Here is a 22,201-nt window from a genome sequence, read left to right on the forward strand (position 1 = left end):
AATTCTGATCAACAACTGCACAAAAAATACAAATCACAACCCATCTTCTCCTAAAAACGTGATGGAAAAAGCTTAACTTCCTCCTTTTTATGGGCACTCACTCCGAGTCTGCAGGCTTCTCAGAGAAAACTCTGAGCACGAAGTCCGCCTCTTTATGGGGATCGAAGGTGGAGGGGACGATGATGTACTCCCCCGCTGGCAGCCGCAGCCGCGAACTGACCTCCCTCAAGTTGATGAAGAGCTCCGAGCGAGCGCTGGAGGCGTGGGTCAGGAAGAAATCTCGCTTCAGGTGCACTCCTGACCTCCCCGTAAACTGAGAGTGGAGTCAAGAGTCAGCATGCATTCAAAAACCTACAATTATTTTCTAAACAAATGCAAAGATCAGAAGAGAGCAGGTGAACTCACCTCATTTGGAATCTGGAGAAAACGACAGAAGAGATTATCATTAACGGTGGAGTGAAAATAAACGCAAAAAACAGTAAAAATGCAGAAAAAGATGCTTTTAAAGCTGCTGACCTCATACACAGCGAACCCGATGGTTTCCATGTCTTTGCCCTCTTTCCGTTTCTTCCTGCGGTCTTTCTGCATGAGGGCCACCAAAAAGCTGCAGTCTGATTGGCCGGGGGCGTCCGGGTGCTGCAGCATAATCTTGAACTGAGGATTCAGCCAAAAAGTTGCTGCAGACGGGAGGTAAAAAGCTCAGCATGCATGTGGTATTCAGCCGTTCTGCCTTTATAAATTCTGAATGATGCCTTTGTTTAAATGTGAACGTTGGTTAAAATATTAAGAAGCTTCATCTCAGATAGAAAGACTGTGATGCATTACGTTTTTACAATTCATTTATTCCAGCAGAAGGTTTTAGTTCATCTTAGCCCTCATACCTGATTCAAAAAACAACTTCATTTCTGAAAAGGGACATTTTTGTCCCCTTTTAAAACGACCTAAAAACATCATATGTTAATATTTTTTTATCTTAGATCTTTTATTCCACTTCAGTTCTGATCATTACTATCAAGTTTTCAATTATTTTCAAAACTTTAACCCTTTAAATACTGGTTTATATGATGTAAACGCCAATTTCTGTAAGAAAAAAAAAAAAAAAAAAAAAAAAAAAAAACACAAACTGCTATATTTTCAATAAATAGAATCCAAAGTGGAATTGAGGGGGGGGTAATTATGGTCTGGGAATGTCAATGATCAGCAACAACACTGATTTTTAATTTTTTTGCTATGCCTAAAGGCTTAAAATTTGGACTAAAAAGTTCAAATGGTCATCTAAAGGGTTAATTTTTTTTTAAATAATTGAAAACTTTGGTAGTTATGAAGTGGAATAAAGGATTCACGAAAAAAAAAGTGGAACAAAAATATTAATATAAGATGTTTTAGGTCGTTTTAAAAGGGGACAAAAATGTTTTGTTTTGAGTTTTTTTTTTTACACAATGAAAAATTGCATTGTATATGATGTGTGTTTGAAATTCGAAAAAATAGTAAAAAATGCACAACTGGACCAAATATGATGAGTATCACTATCTACAGTGTGAAATTAGAGGAGAAAGTACACCCCAAGTGGAAAAATGTCCCCTATCAGGGATCATCTTAAAGTAAACTTATTGTTTAAACAAGAGTGGCTGCTCCACATTCCAAACACCTCCTCCATCCCTCTTCAACAGCACGTTTTAAACAGTTAAATACAAAATAAAGTGATCTTTAAATCTTTAAACACGAGACAGATGAGGTAAATCAGTGTCCAGCCTCCAGCTTTTTATCTACTTCTTCATCCCTCCATCTGCCGCCTGGCCGTTTTCCCACCTTAAATATTCCTACCTGGGAAGTTCCGGCAGCCTCCAGCAGTGCTGCCTCTCCTCCACTCCCCCTGATAGAGCGAGGAGCTCCATTTCTTCATCTGGCTGTGCTGCAGGGCGTCCGCTGTCAGGTTACAGATCTCCAGACGGCTGAACTCACGCATAAAGTCACTGAAGGACATCCTGAGGGAGGGAAATGAACCTGACTCAGGGATTTTTATCAAATCAAATCAAATTTATCTGTAGCACATTTCATGTACAAAACAATTCAAAGTGCTTTCCATAAAATAAAAGCATTGCAGCAGGGAGTGGAAGAAGCATTAAAAATACATAAAAGAATATAAAGGGAACCAAATAAAATCATTTAAATGAATTTAAAAACCAGCAACAGTCCAGATAAGTTCAAAGATATTTCATGCATAGACAGATGAGAAAAGAAATGTTTTTAAGCTGGATTTAAAAATGTCTCCATTTGGTGAAAGTTTAATCTCCACTGGCAGTTTGTTCCACTTGTTTGCAGCATAACAGCTAAATGCTGCTTCTCCATGTTCAGTCTGGACTCTGGACTGGACCAGCTGACCTGAGTCCTTGGATCTAAGAGCTCTGCTGGCTTTATATTCTCTGAACAGATCACAGATTGTAAACCATCAGCAGGCTTTTAAAATCTATTCTGTGACTGACTGGAAGCCAGAGTAAAGATCTTAAAGCTGCTGTGATGTGTTCAGATCTCTTAGTCCGGGTTAAAACTCCAGCAGCAGCGTTCTGGAAGTCCAGTTTAAAGAGCGTTACAGTGATGGAGTCTGCTGGAGATGAATGCATTTTACTGCGATTTTCCATCACAAAGCCACAAATTCCAACAGATAAACAAGAACACTGATATTTTACACACAGATTCTATCACAACTCGTAATAGTTACAAATAAAACATGCAGGTGAGCGTTTCGACTCACCAGAATTCACCATCTTCACTGCGGTTTTGCAGCCGACTTCTGACGGAGCAATCCACGCTGTCCCACTCTCTGGAGCTGAGGAGTCCACAAAGAACACGCGTGACTGCACAGAAACATACCTCACAGTGTACCTGTTCTTCCTCGTATCTGCTGCTTCCCTCCCGATCATTCCCAATCCTATTCCCCGTCCCTGGATATCAAATTACTGAGTCAGCTGCTTTTCCTGCTCAGCATAGCGTGCACTCAAGCTCGCGTCTCTGTGAGCTTCAGCTGAGGCTGACGTGAATCCCACCTGCTGTGCAAGGGCTTCATAACACCCCCCCAAAGCACCTTTTCCCTAAACCAGAGATACTCATTGGGCGGCTCCTCCAGCTTTAATTGGCGGCTCGCACTCGCATAGTAGCTTATAACAATATGGTAACAATAACAATACATTTTTTTTCAAATAACACACAGCGAACACTGCACAGTATTAGGTATTTCTATTAAGTTTGCATTTTTGTAGTATTAAGTATTTTTTATTAAGTATTATTTAAGGCTTAATGGTGTTTCCTAAAGGGGGCACACTGTTAAACCTGGCAACGCAGCCCACTTAAAGGATAAGACCGGTTTTTTGACATTGGGCCCTTGATTTCACATTATAACATGATGTTCTACTCACCCCTGCTTGTTGTTGGTCATTCAGCCGAATGAATAAACAGGCAGCAGGTCTGTGGGCTGTCTGTGGCAGTAGCACGACGAGGACGTCAGTAACACCCACTTTACGACAAAAAAAATCAAAATTACAATAACCCGGATTTTTTTAAGTAAGCGACGCACCTCCACGTTATCAGTGCTAGTGTAGAGTAATTAATAAATTATAAACAGCATAGTTTGTGCCTGTATGAGCTTGCCCATAGGAAACCGTTTCATGGCCGAATATCTCAAGAGAGCAGCCAGACGCCTCGCGAATATCTTCGGAACAGCTCCAAATGTTCAACAACAAGCAGGGGTGAGTAGAACATCATGTTGTAATGTGAAATCAAGGGCCCAATCAGAAAACCGATCTTATCCTTTAAACCACCTCACACCTGACCGCAGACCACGCTAGCTCCTTTAGCCAGTGCGAGATGCAGGCACAATGGATCGGTTTTTAATTAAAAAAGGGCAAAAACCAGCACAAAAACCATGCTCATCCTGAATGTCTCACTATGATTACAACAACAAACTACAAATACAACATGAAGAAAGTCAAGCACATGCACGCCAGCTTCCACTCATCCCAGTATTAAGGTAAATGTGGTCTTAATTGAAAATGTATTGGCTGTGTTGTTTCTTTTTTTGTGGGATGTTTTATATGTAGAAATGCATATTTGCAAAAAGGGGACTTTAGTATGTTGTGGTAAAAGTGGCTCTTCCCTTGATTTTGCTGCCAATGTGGCTCTTGTGAAAAAAATAGTGAGTATCTCTGCTCTATTGCAAAGAAATACAGTCCAGTCTACACCCTTATCCTCACTCCTGAGCATCTGTGGATTTTCTGTCCAGATACTCCAAACTCCTCCCACAATCCAAAAACATACACGTTAATGCTGATTGGTGGATATAAAACGACCTCAGGAATGAGTGTGGGCATGTGTCGTTCCTGCCTCTTGCCCAGGGGAAGCTGGGATAGGCTCCGACTGACAACAGGTGGGCCAGTTAGCAACAGAAACTACAGTAAAGCTAACAGAAATGAACCAAAGGACAGGATGTTACCAAAATAAAACAGGAAAGATGAACAGAAGAACAACCAGCACGTGTGCTCACATGTTCAGTTCATACGGTCGTTCAGCAGGAGAAAACAGAGTTTTTTTATTCATTTCTACTCAAGCTGGCGTGTTCTGCTCCTCTGTGAGCCTCGTCTTTAACGTCTGTGGTGAGAACACACAATAAAGATTTCATCCAGGAGCTGCAGAGCAGTGGAAAGAGGCCGAGGGGCAAAGGCCACCTGCCAGCTGACCTCACGAGCAAAAATATCCTAAAGCCTGCAGAACGTCTCCGTGTGACAGTTTGATCCAGCGAGACACTATTTTTGGTTTTCAGCCAGAAGGTTTCAATAAGCTTGTTGAGGCTTTTAGCATTTTTACAGCGGAAACATGAGCAAATCGTTGCATCTTTCCTGATGAAACTACAGTTAAACTATGGAGGTTGTTCCAAAACATGGGACGCAGGCTTTGGGAAATGTTTGATGAAATCTGAAGGTCACACGCTGCAGAGCCTCTGTAACATCAGCAGAGCTCAGCTGGGCTGAGATATAACGATGCCAGCTTCAGCAAACCAGTGTTTTTCAGATTTAATTCAATGTAAAGATACGAGGTAAAAACTAGCAAATGTCCATTTAACTTCAGTTAGTCTTAAAGGGGAAGTTCAGTTTTTTTTTTTTAAACCTGGACCTTATTTCTGGCATAAAATACATTCTTCTACTCACCGATAACAGTTTGGTGAAAGTCGGCGTCCTTCGGAAGATATTTAGATCACTGGAGATCGGCGTATATCCATATAACGGGAGAGAACAGGGCAGAGACCATACAGCCTCTAAATAAGGCATTATCTGTCTTTATTTCACCAATACTTTAAGACCAATGAATGAATGAACTCGTACTATTGCACTGTTAGCTCAGAGCTGCCGTGTTGTTGTTATCGGGGAAGCTTATAGGAAGCTTTCTACACGCGCGTCTACTGGGATGATGTCATCAACGCGCGCTGCTGCAGCACAGCTCATTCACTCCGGTAAGGACGTCCATTCTACTCAAAGGCTGTGTTCGAAACCGCATACTACACTACATACTACATACTTGCAAACTGCATACTCATCGATCAGACAGTATGCAGAGCGTTTACCCACAATGCATTTCCCTCCTGCCCGAGCCGAAATCAGCCGGCCTGAAGCTGATTTCGCTTAAGCTCTAAACTCTGTAAACTTTAGCAACATTTGAAACATTTTCAGGCGAGAAAGTAGTCGTTTAGATCCCCAACGTGTTGAAAACCTGACAAAATACCGGCTGTTTACAATTTTGTTCCCACGAATTCAAGCTAGTTGTAGCTAGCTTGAAACTGCCGTTTTGACAGGAAATGACGATCGTTACGTTGCATCTTGGGTCCATGACATCATCCCACTAGACGCGTGTGTAGAAAGCCCCCTATAAGCTTCCCCGATAACAACAACACGGCAGCTCTGAGCTAACAGTGCAATAGTACGCGTTCATTCATTCATTGGTCTTAAAGTATTGGTGAAATAAAGACAGATAATGCCTTATTTAGAGGCTGTATGGTCTCTGCCCTGTTCTCTCCCGTTATATGGATATACGCTGATCTCCAGTGATCTAAATATTTTCCGAAGGACGCCGACTTTCACCAAACTGTTATCGGTGAGTAGATGAAGGTATTTTATGCCAGAAATAAGGTCCAGGTTTAAAAAAAACAAACTTCTCCTTTAAAAGAAACCTAGGAGACGAGAGTTTTTCAGAAACAAACTGGCCCCATGACTGTGTAAACTCTTACTTATCGCTCCAGGATCCGGTCCATTCCACCTCACCCCACGGGTTCCTTACACGAACGAGCTTTGTCATGTTTCCTCTGTACACCACCTGCGGGCAAAGAAACGACTTTCATATTGTGCATCTGCTGTAGGCTGTTACACACATTTAGGTGAATAAAGACCAAACCCACCACTTTAAAATGGGAAATGACAGATTAAAAGCCCATCTGGTGGTCAGCTGGTCGTCATTCATGTGAAAAAGCACCATGATCTCTGTAGCTCAGTGTTTGGGCTGCTTCAGATGTCATTTTTAATATGAAACACTGTGCTTTGCACCTAACTTTGTCTTTAGAATGATCAGGAGTCAACTTTAAGGAAACCTTTTGAAAGTATTTGCTCCATCTGCTCTCAGTTTAGATGACATCTGTCTGAATTAAAGCGCATTAAACACTGAAGAAGTGGATTTAACAGTGAAATAGATGGTGCAAAATGAACATTTTGGGGTCTAACTGCACATCAGATCAGTTTTAAAGCATCTTGGCACATATTTCAAAGTTCCTTATTAAACGTTCACATGTGCCAGTTTAACTTAAAGCAAAATTGTTGGATCTGTTTAAGCTCATCTTGGCATGGAGTGTCTTCAAAATGTCTACCTTTAGATGGCTCGATATCGGATCGATTGAGTTTTCTAGAATGTCGCCAGACTTATTTTACTAAATTTGGCCTCAAATGTTTGCACTCTTTGAGAGCTGCAGAGGAAAACTAAAAGCATGTGCTGGGACCCAACTCTGTGCAGAATACTAACTGCATTCAAGACATTTTTGTAGTTGGTATACACTAAATCATCATACTTCTCTGATTTAGGTAAATGCTACTTCTGAATGTATTTTGAGGCAGATGTCTTGTTTTTTTTTTTTTGTTTGAGGTGCAGGTGAACCCTTCACCCTCGACCAGATGTTTTTTTTTTTTTTCAGTTTTGGCCTTTTCTCTCTGGAAAACGTTGAGGGACGATTGTGTCCATCAGATTTGCATTCATGCTTCGGAAAATCAGTCCAATGCTCTACATGTTTGACGTGTATTGTTCAACATCCAACACAAGTCAAAGTTTGGACAGACTTTTGGCATCTTTTAGTGATTGAACAGTAAAATGTCTGTTTTCTGATGCACTTGAATGTATGTCACTATAAGGAAGAAGAGAGAAAAAAAGAAGAGAAAAAGGGAAGGGGAAGAGAAGAAGAAGGAAAGAAGGGGAAAAAATAAATTACACACTTGGTATTTATAACTAAGCTCAGAAACAGAAAGTAGTTGTGCAAAATTTGGTATGAAGTGTGTTATCATCTGTGAACAGCGCCTACTTTAAACTGAAGCATTTTGGTAGTAACAGGTGGTGGTTTGGGGGGTGAAATGTATTCTCACGCCTTCATTACCTCCGCCAGGCAGGTTATGTGATCGCCCGAGTTTGTCTGTTGCTTTGTCTGGATGTTCGTTCGTCTGTTCGTGCTGCAATCTTGCGACCTGCCACAAGGTGGCGCGACCTCAAGGTGCCAAAGCCAGACAGAATGCATAGTGCGCGGATTTACTTGCACGGCAAGCCAGTGTGCATAACTGCATATAGCGTAATAATAACGGCGAACACTGCTTCCCGACAGAACATTATAATAATAATAATAATAATAATAATTAATAATAATAACGGCGAACACTGCTGTTCAATAATGAATAGGGAGAAGGGAATGCCTCTTCTGCTGACAGCGCCAAAGAACAAGTAGCCCACATCAGGAACGTATGTCCATACATGGCTCGCTATCCACAGGTAGGCCACACCTTCGCAGCCATCTGTGATTGTTTCAGACCATTCGTCTACTTTATTGTGGTCAGACCAAGAAGTAAATATACATTAAAGCTTGGGGAGTTTTTTGCGGGGCTTGAGATGCAATGTGGATGCCATGATATCAGCGCTTTCTAATTCACGCCGTGCACATGTCATGCAAGATTGAAACAAGGAAATAGCATTTATTGTCTTCACATATTGTATATTAAAAAAAATTCAAATAAAAAAGATGGCTATATTTAACAGTGACGCATCCTGGGTGTAAACCAACCTTCGCCTGATGGCAGCTAAATTGGATTAAGTGGGTACAGAAAGCTGATGGATGGATGGATGTTTAACGGTGCATTACACTATCTAACCCAACGGTCTACCATCCTTTTCTTTCTGATTCTGGGTCCATATTCCTCCGTGTTCAGGCTCACCTCGTCCACACCAGTCACAGAGTAGGCATGTCCCTTCACCAGCTTCTTAAACGTGACGGCCTCCATGTCCACCGAGCTGGTGATCTGAAAAAGAGACGCCAAAGCGCACAACGACACATCTATTATCATCATTTAGGTGAACGTCACTGGTTGTTTCAGCTGATTAAAACACAGATGTGTTTTAACACGACTCCAGCCGTGCACGGGATGTCCCGAGAGGCCGAGCCGTGTTTTAAAAAAAGGAATATTCCTTTAAAGCTGATCAGCCACACTGGCACTCCTTCATGGACTGAGGAGCACAGGAAGTCATCTGATTACAGCAACTGTCCTTCACCAAGACAACAGTTCATTGCTCCCCGTCTGCAAACAAGTGCTTTGCCCAAGCGTCCTTGACACACTGAATCCTTGCCAACTTTTATTTCCCAATGTTCACTGCCCTCTCCTGGTTTCTCTCCCAATCAAATCTCCCAAATTTACTTCCAGCAGCACCTATCGCCGAGCTCTGTAAACCCCTGATTGCTTTGCTACAACCACTTGCAAAATATTGCTTTATAATAACACAATTTATACTAAAAAACTAAGAATATTTACTTATATTTTTGACTGCAGACATGCAACATAATCAGCTGACTGGATGGCAGCACGTGTGACCCAAAGCATATATCATTCTGCATTCATGACGGTAACAGATGGTGTAAGTCAGCCACACCACGTGCACTAATCAGGTCTCTACTACAGAATTATGACAGTTTTCTGATTTCTTTCAGTTTTCCCAATCGTATCATATATGCATCGTAGATGATGTTGAGAGACTTCACTTCCACCCTGTTGAACTGTATGCTAACACAGCCTTTCATTAAAGGGATAGTTCGCCTCTTTTGATATGAAGCTGTATGACATCCCATATTAGGGATCCTGTGAGCCGAGTTCCAGCCTCGTTTTGGTGTTGACGAAGTCTATTTTTGCATCACAAAACCAGGAAAAAGTCAGACCTCACAATCGCTTGGCCCTATTTTCTCTCCCTTCGTATCACTGCCTGCAGCCTGCCGACAGCCGCACCTGTTACGTTGTTTGCTGCTCGGTCTACACAGCACGCAGTGATAAGAAGGGAGAGAAAATAGGGCCAAGCGATTGTGAGGTCTGACTTTACCTGGAGAACGATTTTGTGATGCAAATGTATTACTCTTTTGAACGCATACGTCCTGTGAGCCGAGTTCCAGCCTTGTTTAGGCGTTAATGAAAGTAGTTCCGGCTAGTTGGCTGGGGCTTAAAAAATAAAGCGTTTTGCTTCTCAAAACAATATGCGTTCAAAAGAGTAATACATTTGCATCACAAAATCGTAAATCTTAAAAGAGGCGAACTATCCCTTTAACATCGAGCTGCCTTACTTCTTCCATTTCTTACTTAAACACCTTCCCCATAACTCGCTTTCCCCACAGAAGCTGACTCACTGAAGGCAGCGGTGGAAACAAACAATGTCATCAGATGTCATTCACTTCTGTTACATCAACAGAAATGACATAAATAGGAGCAGCTGTGACCTTCCGTATGCTGTATTCATACAAAGAGCAACAACAACATTAACTGCTTCAACAGGAAGGGCGTCATGGCCTTGGTTTGCTGTTGCACTTTGGTTTCCCTTCTTGGGACAAAATGAACAAAGTAGCGGGAGCAGGGGGCCTTAGCTTCTCTGAGACGTTCTTTTTTTTATAACAAATTGTGTTTTTGTGTTCACTGCCGCAGAGGGATGTTAGAAAAAAAGAGCTGGTGGCGTCCAGTTCATGATTTAATAAGCATGAAACGCGTATATTCCTTATGAGGCCCAATTGAAAATGAATGCATTTTCTCAGTTTGTCTTGACAAACAACCAAATAACTCCTTTAAAGTCTCATAAAAACGTTACAATCTGTGATAAATCTGTGATAAATCTGTGTAGTGTTCTTGTTTTCTTGGGTCAGAGGATGGATGAATGTTGCAGTACTGACATCGATGGAGCAGCCGAGCAGCGATCCTCTCTCTATGGCCCTGCCGATGATGCTGTAGAGGTCCGAGGGGGGCTTCTTCAGCTCGTACATCTCCGTCACGCCTCCCGTGAAGTCCTCAAAGCCCTCCGACGTGCTCCCGCCCGACAGAGCCTCGTAGCAGCCGTTCAACCTGCGACACAACGAGAAATGTAGCGCGTGATCCGAGTTCCCTTCTACATGGGATGAAAGTGAAAAGGCCTGAGTCGTGTTAGCCAACAGCTGCAGCATCAAACCACACAGCCATATATGACCATCACACTCATCCTGGAAGCTCTCTGAACTCAGCAGGAATGTTCTTGCATGGACACCGTTGTGCTTCACTCGTACTTAGAGCCCAGCTGTTCACTGAGGCAGCTGCAGCTTTAATCAAATCTGTCCTTTTGGAGACTGTTTCTCCGTCACGCTTCCCTCTGGACCTCTTTTTACACGGTTTCCCAAATTAAAGCAGAAACATTGAAATTAAATTCCCCTCTGTTAGCTTAGAAAATGTCCTTAAAGGGATAGTTCGCCTCTTTTGACATGCAGTGATACAAAGGGAGAGAAAGTAGCGCCAAGCGATTGTGAGGTCTGACTTTTTCCTGGAGAACGATTTTGTGATGCAAATGTATTACTCTTTTGAACGCATATTGTTTTGAGAAGCAAAACGCTTTATTTTTTAAACCCCAGCCAACTAGCCGGACTACCTTCATCAACACCAAAACGAGGCTATGTTCATAAATGATGTTGCTGATATGGGATGTCATACAGCTTCATGTCAAAAGAGGCGAACTATCCCTTTAATATCTTGCACAACTAAACTTGTGCAAAGAAAAAGTCTGAAAACGCTGCCCAGATGTCTTTAGGTCAAACGTGTGACCTCAGACGGCCACTAGGTGTCGCAGTGGAGCAGCTGAACCTCAGTTAGTAACACTGAGACCAAACTCTTTAATCCCTGAACTCTGTTTACTCAGTGGAGGAAAGCCTGGAGGTTTTCTTCAGATCTTCACCAAGCGAATAACCGTTTCTCCTGCAGTCAAGCTGTTGCATCTTTTAACATCTTTTATCTTTTCCTTCAGTTAAATCAAGAAAAAACGGAGGTCATTGAAGAGACTCTAGAAACTAAAGACCAAGTCCGGAACCTCGGCGTGCTGATAGACTCAGACCTGACCTTCAACAATCATATCAAATCAGTCACCAAATCAGCCTTTTATCAACTTAAGAACATCTCCAGGATGAAGGGTTTCATGTCCCAAACAGATCAGGAGAAGCTGATTCATGCTTTCATCTCCAGCAGACTGGACTACTGTAACGGTCTTCTGACTGGACTCCCCCAAAAGAGTCTCAAACAGCTGCAGCTCATTCAGAACGCTGCAGCCCGAGTTTTAACCAGAACACAGAGATCAGATCACATCACCCCAGTTCTCAGGTCTTTACATCGGCTCCCGCTCAGATCCAGAATGGATTTTAAAGTTCTGTCTACAGATCACAGAATGGTTTAGGTCCAGAACACATGAATGACATGCTGGTAGAGTATAAACCCAGCAGAGCTCTGAGATCTGCTGACTCAGGTCAGATAGTGGAGCCCAGAGTTCAAACTGGACCCGGTGAAGCAGCTTTTAGCTGTTATGCTGCACACAGCTGGAACAAACTACCAGCAGAACTGAAATCAGCCCCAACTGGAAGCACTTATAAATCCAGGTTAAAAACATTTCTCTTTCTGTGTGCTTATGGTCGAGTTCCTCTAAATAATTTTAAAGCATAATGCTATAAATCCTCTTAAAGGCAGGGTAGGGGATCTTTTTCTGGAACATTTTTTTTACATATTGCTTGAAATACTCTTCACACCCCCATTGCAACCAATTAATTAAAAGTTTTGACACAAATATGAAAAGTTTTAGTGGCCTCTAGAACGTACAATCCAGGAAAAACACTATCCAGTCATACTGAACGGACCGTTAACGATGATTGGATTCTGATGCGTCTATCAAACTGCAATCTGCTCCTCCCTCCCCCTCCCTCCCCCTCCTTCCCCCTGTGTGCGTACCCTGCTCCGTGAACGAATTACACGTCCAGAAGCTTGGCAGGAAGCTAAACTAGAGCCAGCTTGGCTAGCACCTAGCATTATTAAACGTATAGTTAGCATATACTAAATACTAAATACGGCAACGATCGATGCTTGCTGTCAGAACAGCGCTCGTGCACCTTCGTGCTCGTTCATGTACTCTAGAGGCGTGCCTTCGGGGGGAAAGTGAAGAAAAGGGTTGGGACTTTTTACCGGTGTATTTTCAAAATGCAGCTTCGCTGGACTCAAAATCCAGGATCTCCTACCCTACCTTTAATTGTTTTATATTTTTCTTTTCCCCTCTTCTTCGATTGCTTTAACTGTGTTTTCATTTTTATTCTCTTTAAATTGCTTGTTTTTATGCTGCTTTATGCTGTTCTTTTAAATGCCTCGTCTTTATGTAAAGCACATGGAGTGGCCCGTGGTATGAAATGCGCTGTATAAATAAAGATGCCTTGCCTTTTAACTTCAGGGCATCGCTGTAACATCAGTGTGAAAACCAACAGAAAAAGCCCTGCTGCTCAGTCTGCAGTGATGTGCTAAGTGATAAATGTTTGGGTACATAATTCGGCCAGGTGACATGAGAGTTGTGTCTTGGTGTCTTACTTGGCGTAGGCCTTTTCCAGCAGTGCGCTCCAGAACTCGGTTCCCTCTGCTGAGTGAACGAACACCAGTTTCCCGTCCTTCACCGGCAGCCGATCATCAATCACCACCTCCACCCACTCCCCGAACTGCCAGAACTGTGAGACAGGGAGCAGACGGCCGCTATGAGTTCCTGCGGGGGATCTGGGTTCCATCTCATTCTGACAATCAGGTCTTTACTTTATCTTTCAGACTTCCACAATAAGTCGACTTGGATTTCCTCCTGGAGCCAAACAAAAGTAAGGAAACCTTTCTTTTTCTGAGCATCAGATGTATTGAAACGCATTGTGGTTTGATTTAGACTTACAAGAAGTGGCAGATATATAATACAAATGAGAATAAAAATAACCACACAAATGGGATTGAAGCCTCAGTTACAGCTTAATCAGATGAGTTTAATTCAGACGTATTCACTGACAGTTTCCTCGCTTCAGGTCAAATTCCATCGACTCCAAGTAAAAAACAACAGAACAAAAGATCTCTGCAGTTTCTCAGACTCAGTCATAAGATATTCTATTATTGTCACCCTGTTGCTCTGATCCCAGCTGATAATCTACAGTGTGTCGTTAATCTCTGTGCAGCACCTAAAGCGATCATTTAAATTCCTCAGAAACCAGAGTCCCACGCTGGGTGAGTTAGCGGAGGCTCAACCCGTGCACGCTCACAACCTGCCGTGCATTTCTCTACGGATCTTCCTGATCAGACAAGTTGCTCTGCAGCAGGTGAAATGTCACAAATTAAGTTCTCTGAAATGAGGAGACGAAAAGATCTCCACCAGTTTGACATTTGCTTGTTTTTGTTCCTCTCAAGCCTGATAAGACAGAAGCATCCCGACGTTAATTTCAAGGCACACGAATGACATATTTCTTAAATTTAGATAATAGATGGCTTTTAATTCAAAGGCTGGGAAATAAAAGGTGCTCGTGGACAGTTTTCCAGAAAACCTTCAGGTTTTAAAAGTCTTCTTTGAACAAAGCCCGAGCTCTTGAGTTGGGTTCATGGGGCCTGGTGTCCAGCAGGGGGCAGCACAGACCGGGACAGTGAAAAGCTGCATGAAAGAAAGCTGTTGGGCTTCATGGTGGAGAGCCATGTGGTGCTGGATTGTGTCCGCTGTGGGGACAGACTCCATACTCCCCAACTCTGATAATCTAACCCATCTGACTATGACCGACAGTTAGGTTGCAGCTAAAGTTTCTGAGTTTATTTTTGATCCTGCTGCAACATGGAAACACCAAAAAACATGAAAAAACACACATGAATTCTAAAAAGCTGCACAGATTACTTAGCAGCTGTGTAGCATGTTGATTTTCTGCATGTTTGGCATGTTTTTTCTATGGAGAAACAGACGATCATGTCTTAATCTAAGAGATAATCCTCCCTGAACCTGCTTCCAACTGACCGTCACACTTTCAGAACGCTTGAAGTTTTGTTATAAAGGTGTAAATTACATTGTGGAGATGTGACATGCCTTCAAACAGAAGCCTGCTGCAGGAATACACCAACGTGTAAACACGAGATTAGGCACATTTTCTCAATCTTCCACACTTTAGGACCTAAAATCTGTGATAACTTCTGTTATTTTCAGGGACAATCATCAAAGAGCGGCTGAAACGCTGCTCGTTTTCTCACTACTACAGAACCCCGGAGGCAGTAATCCAGTGAGAGGGGGGAGCCTGCGGTGCGGTAACACAACCCTATGAGAGAAACAGTTCCTTCTCAAAGTAACTGCATCTGTAGCGGAGAGGAAGAGGGTGAGTGGAGCTTTTGGCAACTAAAAAACAACATCAGAGTTGTGCGTGAGAGCATCTAGCTGCATCCTGGAGCATTTAACCCGCGTTTATGTGACTTAGGAGCGCACCAGTCAGGGCAGCGTTAGTGTTTATGTTTTAATGTGCTGCAGGAATTCTGCACGCCCGGCATAGCTGAGCCCACGTCTGGGAGGAGCTGAGTCACAATGCAAAAAGCCAAACTAAAGAAAAGAAAGACACTAATTCAGGCCTGCCCTGAACAAACACACACAACCTTGATTTTCCTCTTTTACACCGACACAGCTCTGTGGGAGCAAACAAACTCTTACCACACATTTGTGCCATGACTTGCAGTTTCCCAGGATTCAAGCCTGAGAAATCCTCAACAAATATGAGCTTAAACAAGAGTATCCTCAAACATTTTGCCCCAGTTTGATTTGTTTCTGACTCTCGGCTAAGATTGCCCAGCGTATAATTCATTCTTCCTTCTTTTGTCTGCCATATTTGTTCATTTGTTCATCTCTCCCAGATGTTCTGCCCTCTTTCTTAAACAGATTACCATTCCTACAGCCGGGACTCATAATATCGTTATGGGATGACTCATTCCGATGTGGGTAATTTATCCTGAGGCTTACAGGATCCAAACTCATGCAAAGAGGAGCAGATTCGTGCTCAAGCTCCAGCTAAAGAGGATGGAAGAAGAAACTTGTTTAAAAAAAAAAAAGAAGAAACTAGGACAACAGCCGGGCCTATTTACAAGCCATTCAGCTCGTACTCGTGCAGGCTTTTTGGAGCAAACTGAAGCATTATTTCCACTCAGCAAAGTAATAATGGACAAATGAACACACACACGTCTGCAGTGAGTCACCAGCCCCAGCAGACCTGTGTAAGATGGGAGCTGTGAGACGGTTTTTATTGATCCGTCTGTGTCAGTTAAGCTTCAGAAAACTGGATAATTACTGACAAAATGCTTAAATCTTCAGGGTCGATGTGTGGATTTCACTACACATGCGGTGCATGTATGAGTAAATAATGTGCAACCGTGTCTGGTTTGACCTGTCAGTCTGCCAGGCTTCTGCTCCAACAGCTTTCACTCAGCCCGACATAAGCGATCCCTGATGAACGCCGGCTCCACGTGCGCGTTTGCCTTCAGCGTTACATGCCCCGCTCATCATGCATGTGATATACGTGTCTCTGAAGTGTCGGAGCATGTGTGTCCCCGTTGTTTCTCTCATGCCCTTCGCTTGCCGGGCTGACAGTCTGGCTGGCTTCGCTTCCCAGCAGCAGGTGAGAAATCACTGTCGACTGAACGTTTTCCTTTTGAATTAAAACATTACGTGCTCCGTTTTTAACAAAATAAACCATTGTACAGCTTCCTCTGTATCACAGGGAACCACCACATCCTTATCTTTACCCTTTGCACTCTCCATGTTCTCATCCTACCTGACAGGTCGCTCCTACCACACTGGAAAAAAATGCCCCTCCAAAAATAAGTAAAAAAAAACAACAAATACAAGACGTTTTTGCTTGAAATAAGCAAAATAAAACTGCCAATGGAACTAGTGAAAATCGGCTTGTCAAGATTTCTTGAAATAAGATGTGATATTTAGGACTTTTGAGTTAAAAGTGATCTTGAAATTAGCTTAAAAACCTCTTCAAATGTAAAAAAAAAAAGCTTGTTTCATGTGAAATCCGACTCAAAACAATTTGTTTTCAAGACTTTTTCATTTAACAAGATATTCCAGATGTATTGTATTAAAACAAGGTCCTATATCTGGCTGAAATAGTACTTGTTAGGCAGTTGTGTCTTATATTAAGTGTAATGAGATATTTTGACTGGAAAGGAGACAAATATACTTGGTAAGACTTTGATTTTTTCCAGTGTGCGTGCCTGGCAGACATCTCGGGTTTGGATGTCGATGCACCCCCTTAAGCTCAACCTGGACCAGACTGAGCTGGTGTTTCTCCCGGGGAAGGGCCGCCCGTTCAGAGATCTAGCCATCACCATGGATGACTCCGTGGTGACGTCAACTCGGACCGCGAGGAATCTGGGTGTGACCCTGGACGACCAACTGTCGGCTAACATGGCATCAGTGACCCGTTCCTGCCGATTCCTCCTCTACAACATCCGGAGGATTCGCCCCTTCCTCACCGACGAGGCAGCGCAGGTGCTCCTCCAGGCTCTGCTCATCTCCCGCCTGGACTACTGCAGCTCGCTCCGTGCTGGCGCCCCGGCTTCTGCCATCAGACCTCTGGAGCTGGTTCAGAGAGCTGCTGCTCGTCTGGTGTTCGACCTCCCCGAGTTCTCCCACTCCACTCCCCTTCTCCGCTCTCTACGCCGGCTCCCTGTAGCTGCAGCATCCAGTTTCAGACTCTGGTGCTGGCCTACAGGGCAGTGGAAGGAGCAGCTCCTTCATACCTCCGGGCTGCGGTCTACACCCCCGCCCGCCCGCTTCGCTCTGCGGCCTCCAGGCGGCCGGCTGCCCCTCACTCAGCGGTCCCTGCGCACCATCCACACGCTCACGGCTTTTCTCTGCTCTGGCGCCCCGATGGTGGAACGATCTCCCGCCTGATGTCAGGAAGCTGAGTCGCTGCCCATCTTTGGCCGCAGGCTGAAAACCATCTCTGCAGGAAACACTACCCTGATCCGCCCTCTGAGGACATCACCTGCTCCGTCCCAGCTCCTTACGCACTTATTCGTTTCCTAAATTGTCTTTGTTTTCTAAATCGTCTTCCCATTTGTCTCGGTACCTAACTTACCGCACTTACTCTAGCACTAGTTATGCTCTTAGCTGTTTGGTTTTGGAAGGAAACGCACTTATGACCTGAAGTTCTTTTGCCTACCGATGTGGAACACACTTTGTATTGTAAGTCGCTTTGGATAAAAGCGTCTGCAGAATGACCGTAATGTAATGTACGGGGACCCTGATCCGTCTGCATCGGGCCTGATATGTGGACCACATGCACAACACATGCAGTTAACAGAACAAAACAGTAAAACTCAATGTAAGCACGCTTCCTCTTTAGTGGGCAAATAGTTTCAGGTGTATCGCACCTTCTCCAGAACACATCTGTGCTGTAACTCGCACGTTTATCACTCAAGGAATATTAACATCATATTTACCAGTATTGGCACTGTTGCCAACCTGGCAGATTTTTGTCACCAACTTTTCTTCAAAAAATTGAAAAATGACAAATCTGGTGACTTGTAGGAGATATTTGAACTACTTCTTAGTCGACCGTGTTGCTTTGTGAGGACAGGAGCTGGTGCAACATGACGAGTGAGTGAGTGGCTATGAGAAGCTGCTCATGCAACTATAGAGGAAGGAGGAGCAGCCGCTGTGCGGACATTTTCTTTTCTTTTAGGACTTAAAATAACATGTTTGAGACATTCTGCCATTTCAAACATCACATAACCGTGAATGTATATGTAGCCCAAATCCCTGCACAGACATGGTCTTTAACTCAGGTGGATGGTGCTAAAATCAGCTTTTTTACAGCAGAATAGCAGCTTCACTATGCTTTCAAATGATGTCACAATGGGCCTCTTTTCAGTCACAGTCTATTTCCTCATCTGACAACAGAAAAAGGCAAAAACATGTGACTGAGAGGCCTTTTATTGTGACTTTGTCTGGATTAAAATACACCAACGTGAGCAAAGAGAAAAAATCAATTCAGTTAGAAGCAGCTGGAAACATCAAGCACCAGCCGTCAGGTTTGTTTTCTCATAAGGTGGGAGTTTAAACTCATTTAAACTCAGGCTTAAACAGCATTAACATGCTGAATAACTTGCAAAAGCCTTGCATGTAAGTGGGCTATGTTCGCATTAAATTCATTGGATCCCTGGTGCTGGAGGAAGGCAACAATTTGAGCCAGATGCCATTAGAACCAACCACAGGTCACTTCTACAGCATTATGAGGAAATGATTTCACTTTAAAATGGTTTACAAGCCACTGAGTGAAGAGTTTCTTCATAATTCAGTGACACTAATGCAGAGGTGCCTTAAGTTCCCTCGTAATTTACAAAGTTAATTCATGTTTAATTCATTTTCTTCTCCAGCTGTGGAAGTCATCAGCATAATTCAACACTTTTGTTTTACTCAGTCTGATGCTTTGTGAAATAAATGTTCATTTCCTGAAATTCTTCCTATTTTTCTGCACTTTTTCTGCAGTTTTAGCACCAAAGTTGGGCTTTGTGTTGATTATCTACCAAAGCTAGCGAGCACTAGACTTAGCGCTGGCTCCAATAAAATCCAAGACAGTACATTCTACTTTCTTTGTACATGTTTTCAGGGTAATTGCACAAAAATCCTGCCATATATGAACCAACACGCTGGAATCAGGGCTCCCCTCCCCTGGTCACAGAGCCACATGCAAACAGAAGCTAACCACTGCTGCGATGTTTCAGAATGAAAGGGCTTATCATCACTGCCCTGCTGTGAATCTGCTACAGTCGCACCTTTGCATGCGGGTTTCTGTGTGCACTTGGATTTGGTGTCAAACCCAAAGCAAAGTTCAGCGGATAAGAGCCAGCTTCGTGCCGGTGGCTGCAGCCATGGAGCACGACATATTTTGGATAAACACAACAAAGCAGCAGGACTGGTCAGAGGAGGTGACGTTGATCTACATGAGACAGACGAGGCATTGTGGTAGTTTTTTACCCAGCGGTTTGTTTTTTCTATGAAGGATCCCCATTAGCTGAGGCCAAGAGTGATGGTTTAGGGACTTAAGTCCTTTTTGTTGGGCTGGGTGTGGATGTGTGAGGTGAGCCGCCATGAATGACTCATAACCTGAAAGGTCTGGCATGTAAGAATGGTGTGGGAGGAGCCTGTTGGAATCCTTTCCATAGATTAGACGACTGAGAGTCAGACCATTTCAGGGTTTTCACCTATTCTGCCAAAGCTTGGAGTCGATTTAGTTTATTTTCATCCATCCGTCTCCTTTGATTTGTACTTTATTAAAGCACATTTGGTAGACTAATATCCCGATTAGATGGGGTGCGATTCAAGCAAAGATTCCAGTTTACGCTCATGTTTCAGAAACACATCCCCACAGAATGATGCTGCCTTTACCGTGTCCGACTGCAGGGACGGTAAAGCTCAGTTTCCTCCACACACTGCCGGGAAGCTCGTCTAAATAATTCCTTTGCGGATCGTAGGCCTTTGCTTCTCATGAGAAAATAATTTGCCTTTAGACAAACTGCCGTCAGCCTTATATAGAGAAATAAAGGTCTGCATTGAACAGGCCTGATTCTGGAAGGGTTCCCCAACACCTTTCATTCATCAAATCAAATCAAATTACCTACAAACAATTCAAAGTGCTTTACATAAAATAAAAGCATTGCAGCAGGGAGTGGAAGAAGCATTAAAAAAAAATAATAAAAAATATATAAAAATTTAAAATTTAACAAGTAAATAAATAAATAAATCCAATTCATAGTAACCACCGGATTGTTGCCTTCAGATGGAACCCAGACTGATACGATGTGTATAACTCACTTATCAACTTTGGCACCGTTTGTAAAAAGTTGATATCTAAATCTGAACCCAAGTGCATATATTCAAAGACAATAATGAAGATATCTTCCTGGAAATGTACAGAAAGATGAAGGCGATCAGAGAAAGCAGTTTAAAGTGGATGGTGTCTGTGCTAACAGCTGATATCCAGCTTCCGTCATCGAGGTTAACAAACTGGAACTCGCTGACTTTGGCTGATAAAGGTCAAATTGTTCTTCAGTGATGCAGCGGTCGTTCTTATCTTTGAATTTTTATATAGTTTTCAGGGCTTGAACGTCTGATAAATAGCACCTATTTATACCACGTATCACCAAAGAGCATCATTTCATGTGCCTTTAACGTAGTTTTTCAACAGAAGAGATTATTATATTGTAGTATTTTTAAGTACTTTGTGCGTTCTTGTAGCCTTCCAGAGATCTGTGCCTTGACATGATCCTGTTTCACTGGTCTACACACAATTCTGTCAGCCTAATGGTTTGGTTTTCACCCTGTAAGGCATCAGCACCAGTGAGACCGTATCTACAGCACGCAGGCGAGTGCCCACTTCATTATGCTTAACAATTCAATTCAAAGCAGGAGCTCAGCTGCAAAGTTCAATTCAAACTGAATACTGATGGAAATAAGACATTTCAGCCGTTTAACCTTCATAAATGATCAGATTATTCCTTCTTTCTGTCATCGTTGTGGGGTAAAGGTTTCATATCGACAGAAAAAAGGTGAGTCTGAACCGTAATGTGACGTGGAAGGACTCTCTCTGTGCACGGTGTTACCTGAAAGTGAAAGATGCCGCCGTATCCCTGCTGGAAGCTCTGTCCCTGAGGAACCACTCTGTTGAGGAGGTTGTCGTTTAATGTCAGCGAGGCGATAGCTGCCAGCAGCCAGCAGTCCCCTGAAAATGCAAATGTATACGCTTTTATTCCCTGCAGCAGACACCAATGAATGACAGTCTGTTACTATACTATCCTTTATTCCCTCCTTTATACTCAGCTTGATGCTTATTTGCAGTAACGGCAGTTAAACTAACTCGTGTTGGGATTTGAGCAGAAAGATAAAACTGGTAAAACCTGTAGTTAGACGACGTGTTTACACAAACTAAACCACGATGGGAGAGGCGCTGGACTCTTAAAGCCACCATGAGTCAATGTTGGTGGTTATTACAGTGTGGGTGTGAGTCCCATCTGCCACCTTTACTCTGCTGTTTTACTGCTTTCTGCTGGACGATGGGAGGGAAACCCTGAGCCACAGTTTCCCTGTGAGTGTCACCACACTGGTAGACCTCCTGCTATGAGGAAACTAAAAAGCTCTTCTTTTACACTCTTCTTATACTTTTAAAATGTTGGATTTTGTTTTATTCCAGCTTTAGAGAACATAAACCTGATTAAAGCTTCTTCTAATGGACCCCACAGCACTGGAAAAGATGATGAGTGGAGCTTTGGCAGGACAATGATGACACCATGTTCCCTGGCAACACATTTCTAAAATTGCTATTTTGCAATATAGTCACTAGTTAAGAGGGGGGGTGAAAAATAATCCCATTTGGCAACGAAAGAAGCATCTTGCGTTGCCAGATACACTGAAAGAGATGCAGGAAGACACTGTTTACAGATGTGATTGTTTATAGATGTGCCGAGAGTCGTGTCAAAAATTACGTACAACCTCTTCAATACAAGGAGCTGTGTTTGGTTTCCTCCAAACGTGCTGCTGTGCATTATGAGCAAACATCTCCACT

At 43.0% G+C, this 22,201-nt stretch overlaps 1 protein-coding gene across 1 annotated transcript in view; it reads right to left on the bottom strand.

The window, feature by feature from the left end:
- The window catches only part of capn1 (calpain 1), a 42,725-nt gene that overhangs the window by 4,545 nt on the left and 15,979 nt on the right, over positions 1-22,201 (bottom strand). Inside the window, exons 4-13 of the mRNA XM_075451389.1 lie at positions 21,243-21,361; positions 13,173-13,306; positions 10,487-10,655; positions 8,502-8,585; positions 6,272-6,357; positions 2,753-2,827; positions 1,825-1,985; positions 517-677; positions 406-417; positions 102-313 (exon numbers count right to left, since the gene is read on the bottom strand). Of these exons, the coding sequence (XP_075307504.1) occupies positions 102-313; positions 406-417; positions 517-677; positions 1,825-1,985; positions 2,753-2,827; positions 6,272-6,357; positions 8,502-8,585; positions 10,487-10,655; positions 13,173-13,306; positions 21,243-21,361 (1,213 nt within the window). The remainder of the gene's footprint in view (positions 1-101; positions 314-405; positions 418-516; positions 678-1,824; positions 1,986-2,752; positions 2,828-6,271; positions 6,358-8,501; positions 8,586-10,486; positions 10,656-13,172; positions 13,307-21,242; positions 21,362-22,201) is intronic.

This window comes from Odontesthes bonariensis, chromosome 19, assembly GCF_027942865.1.
Source record: "Odontesthes bonariensis isolate fOdoBon6 chromosome 19, fOdoBon6.hap1, whole genome shotgun sequence".
Classification (NCBI taxonomy): Eukaryota; Metazoa; Chordata; class Actinopteri; order Atheriniformes; family Atherinopsidae; genus Odontesthes; species Odontesthes bonariensis.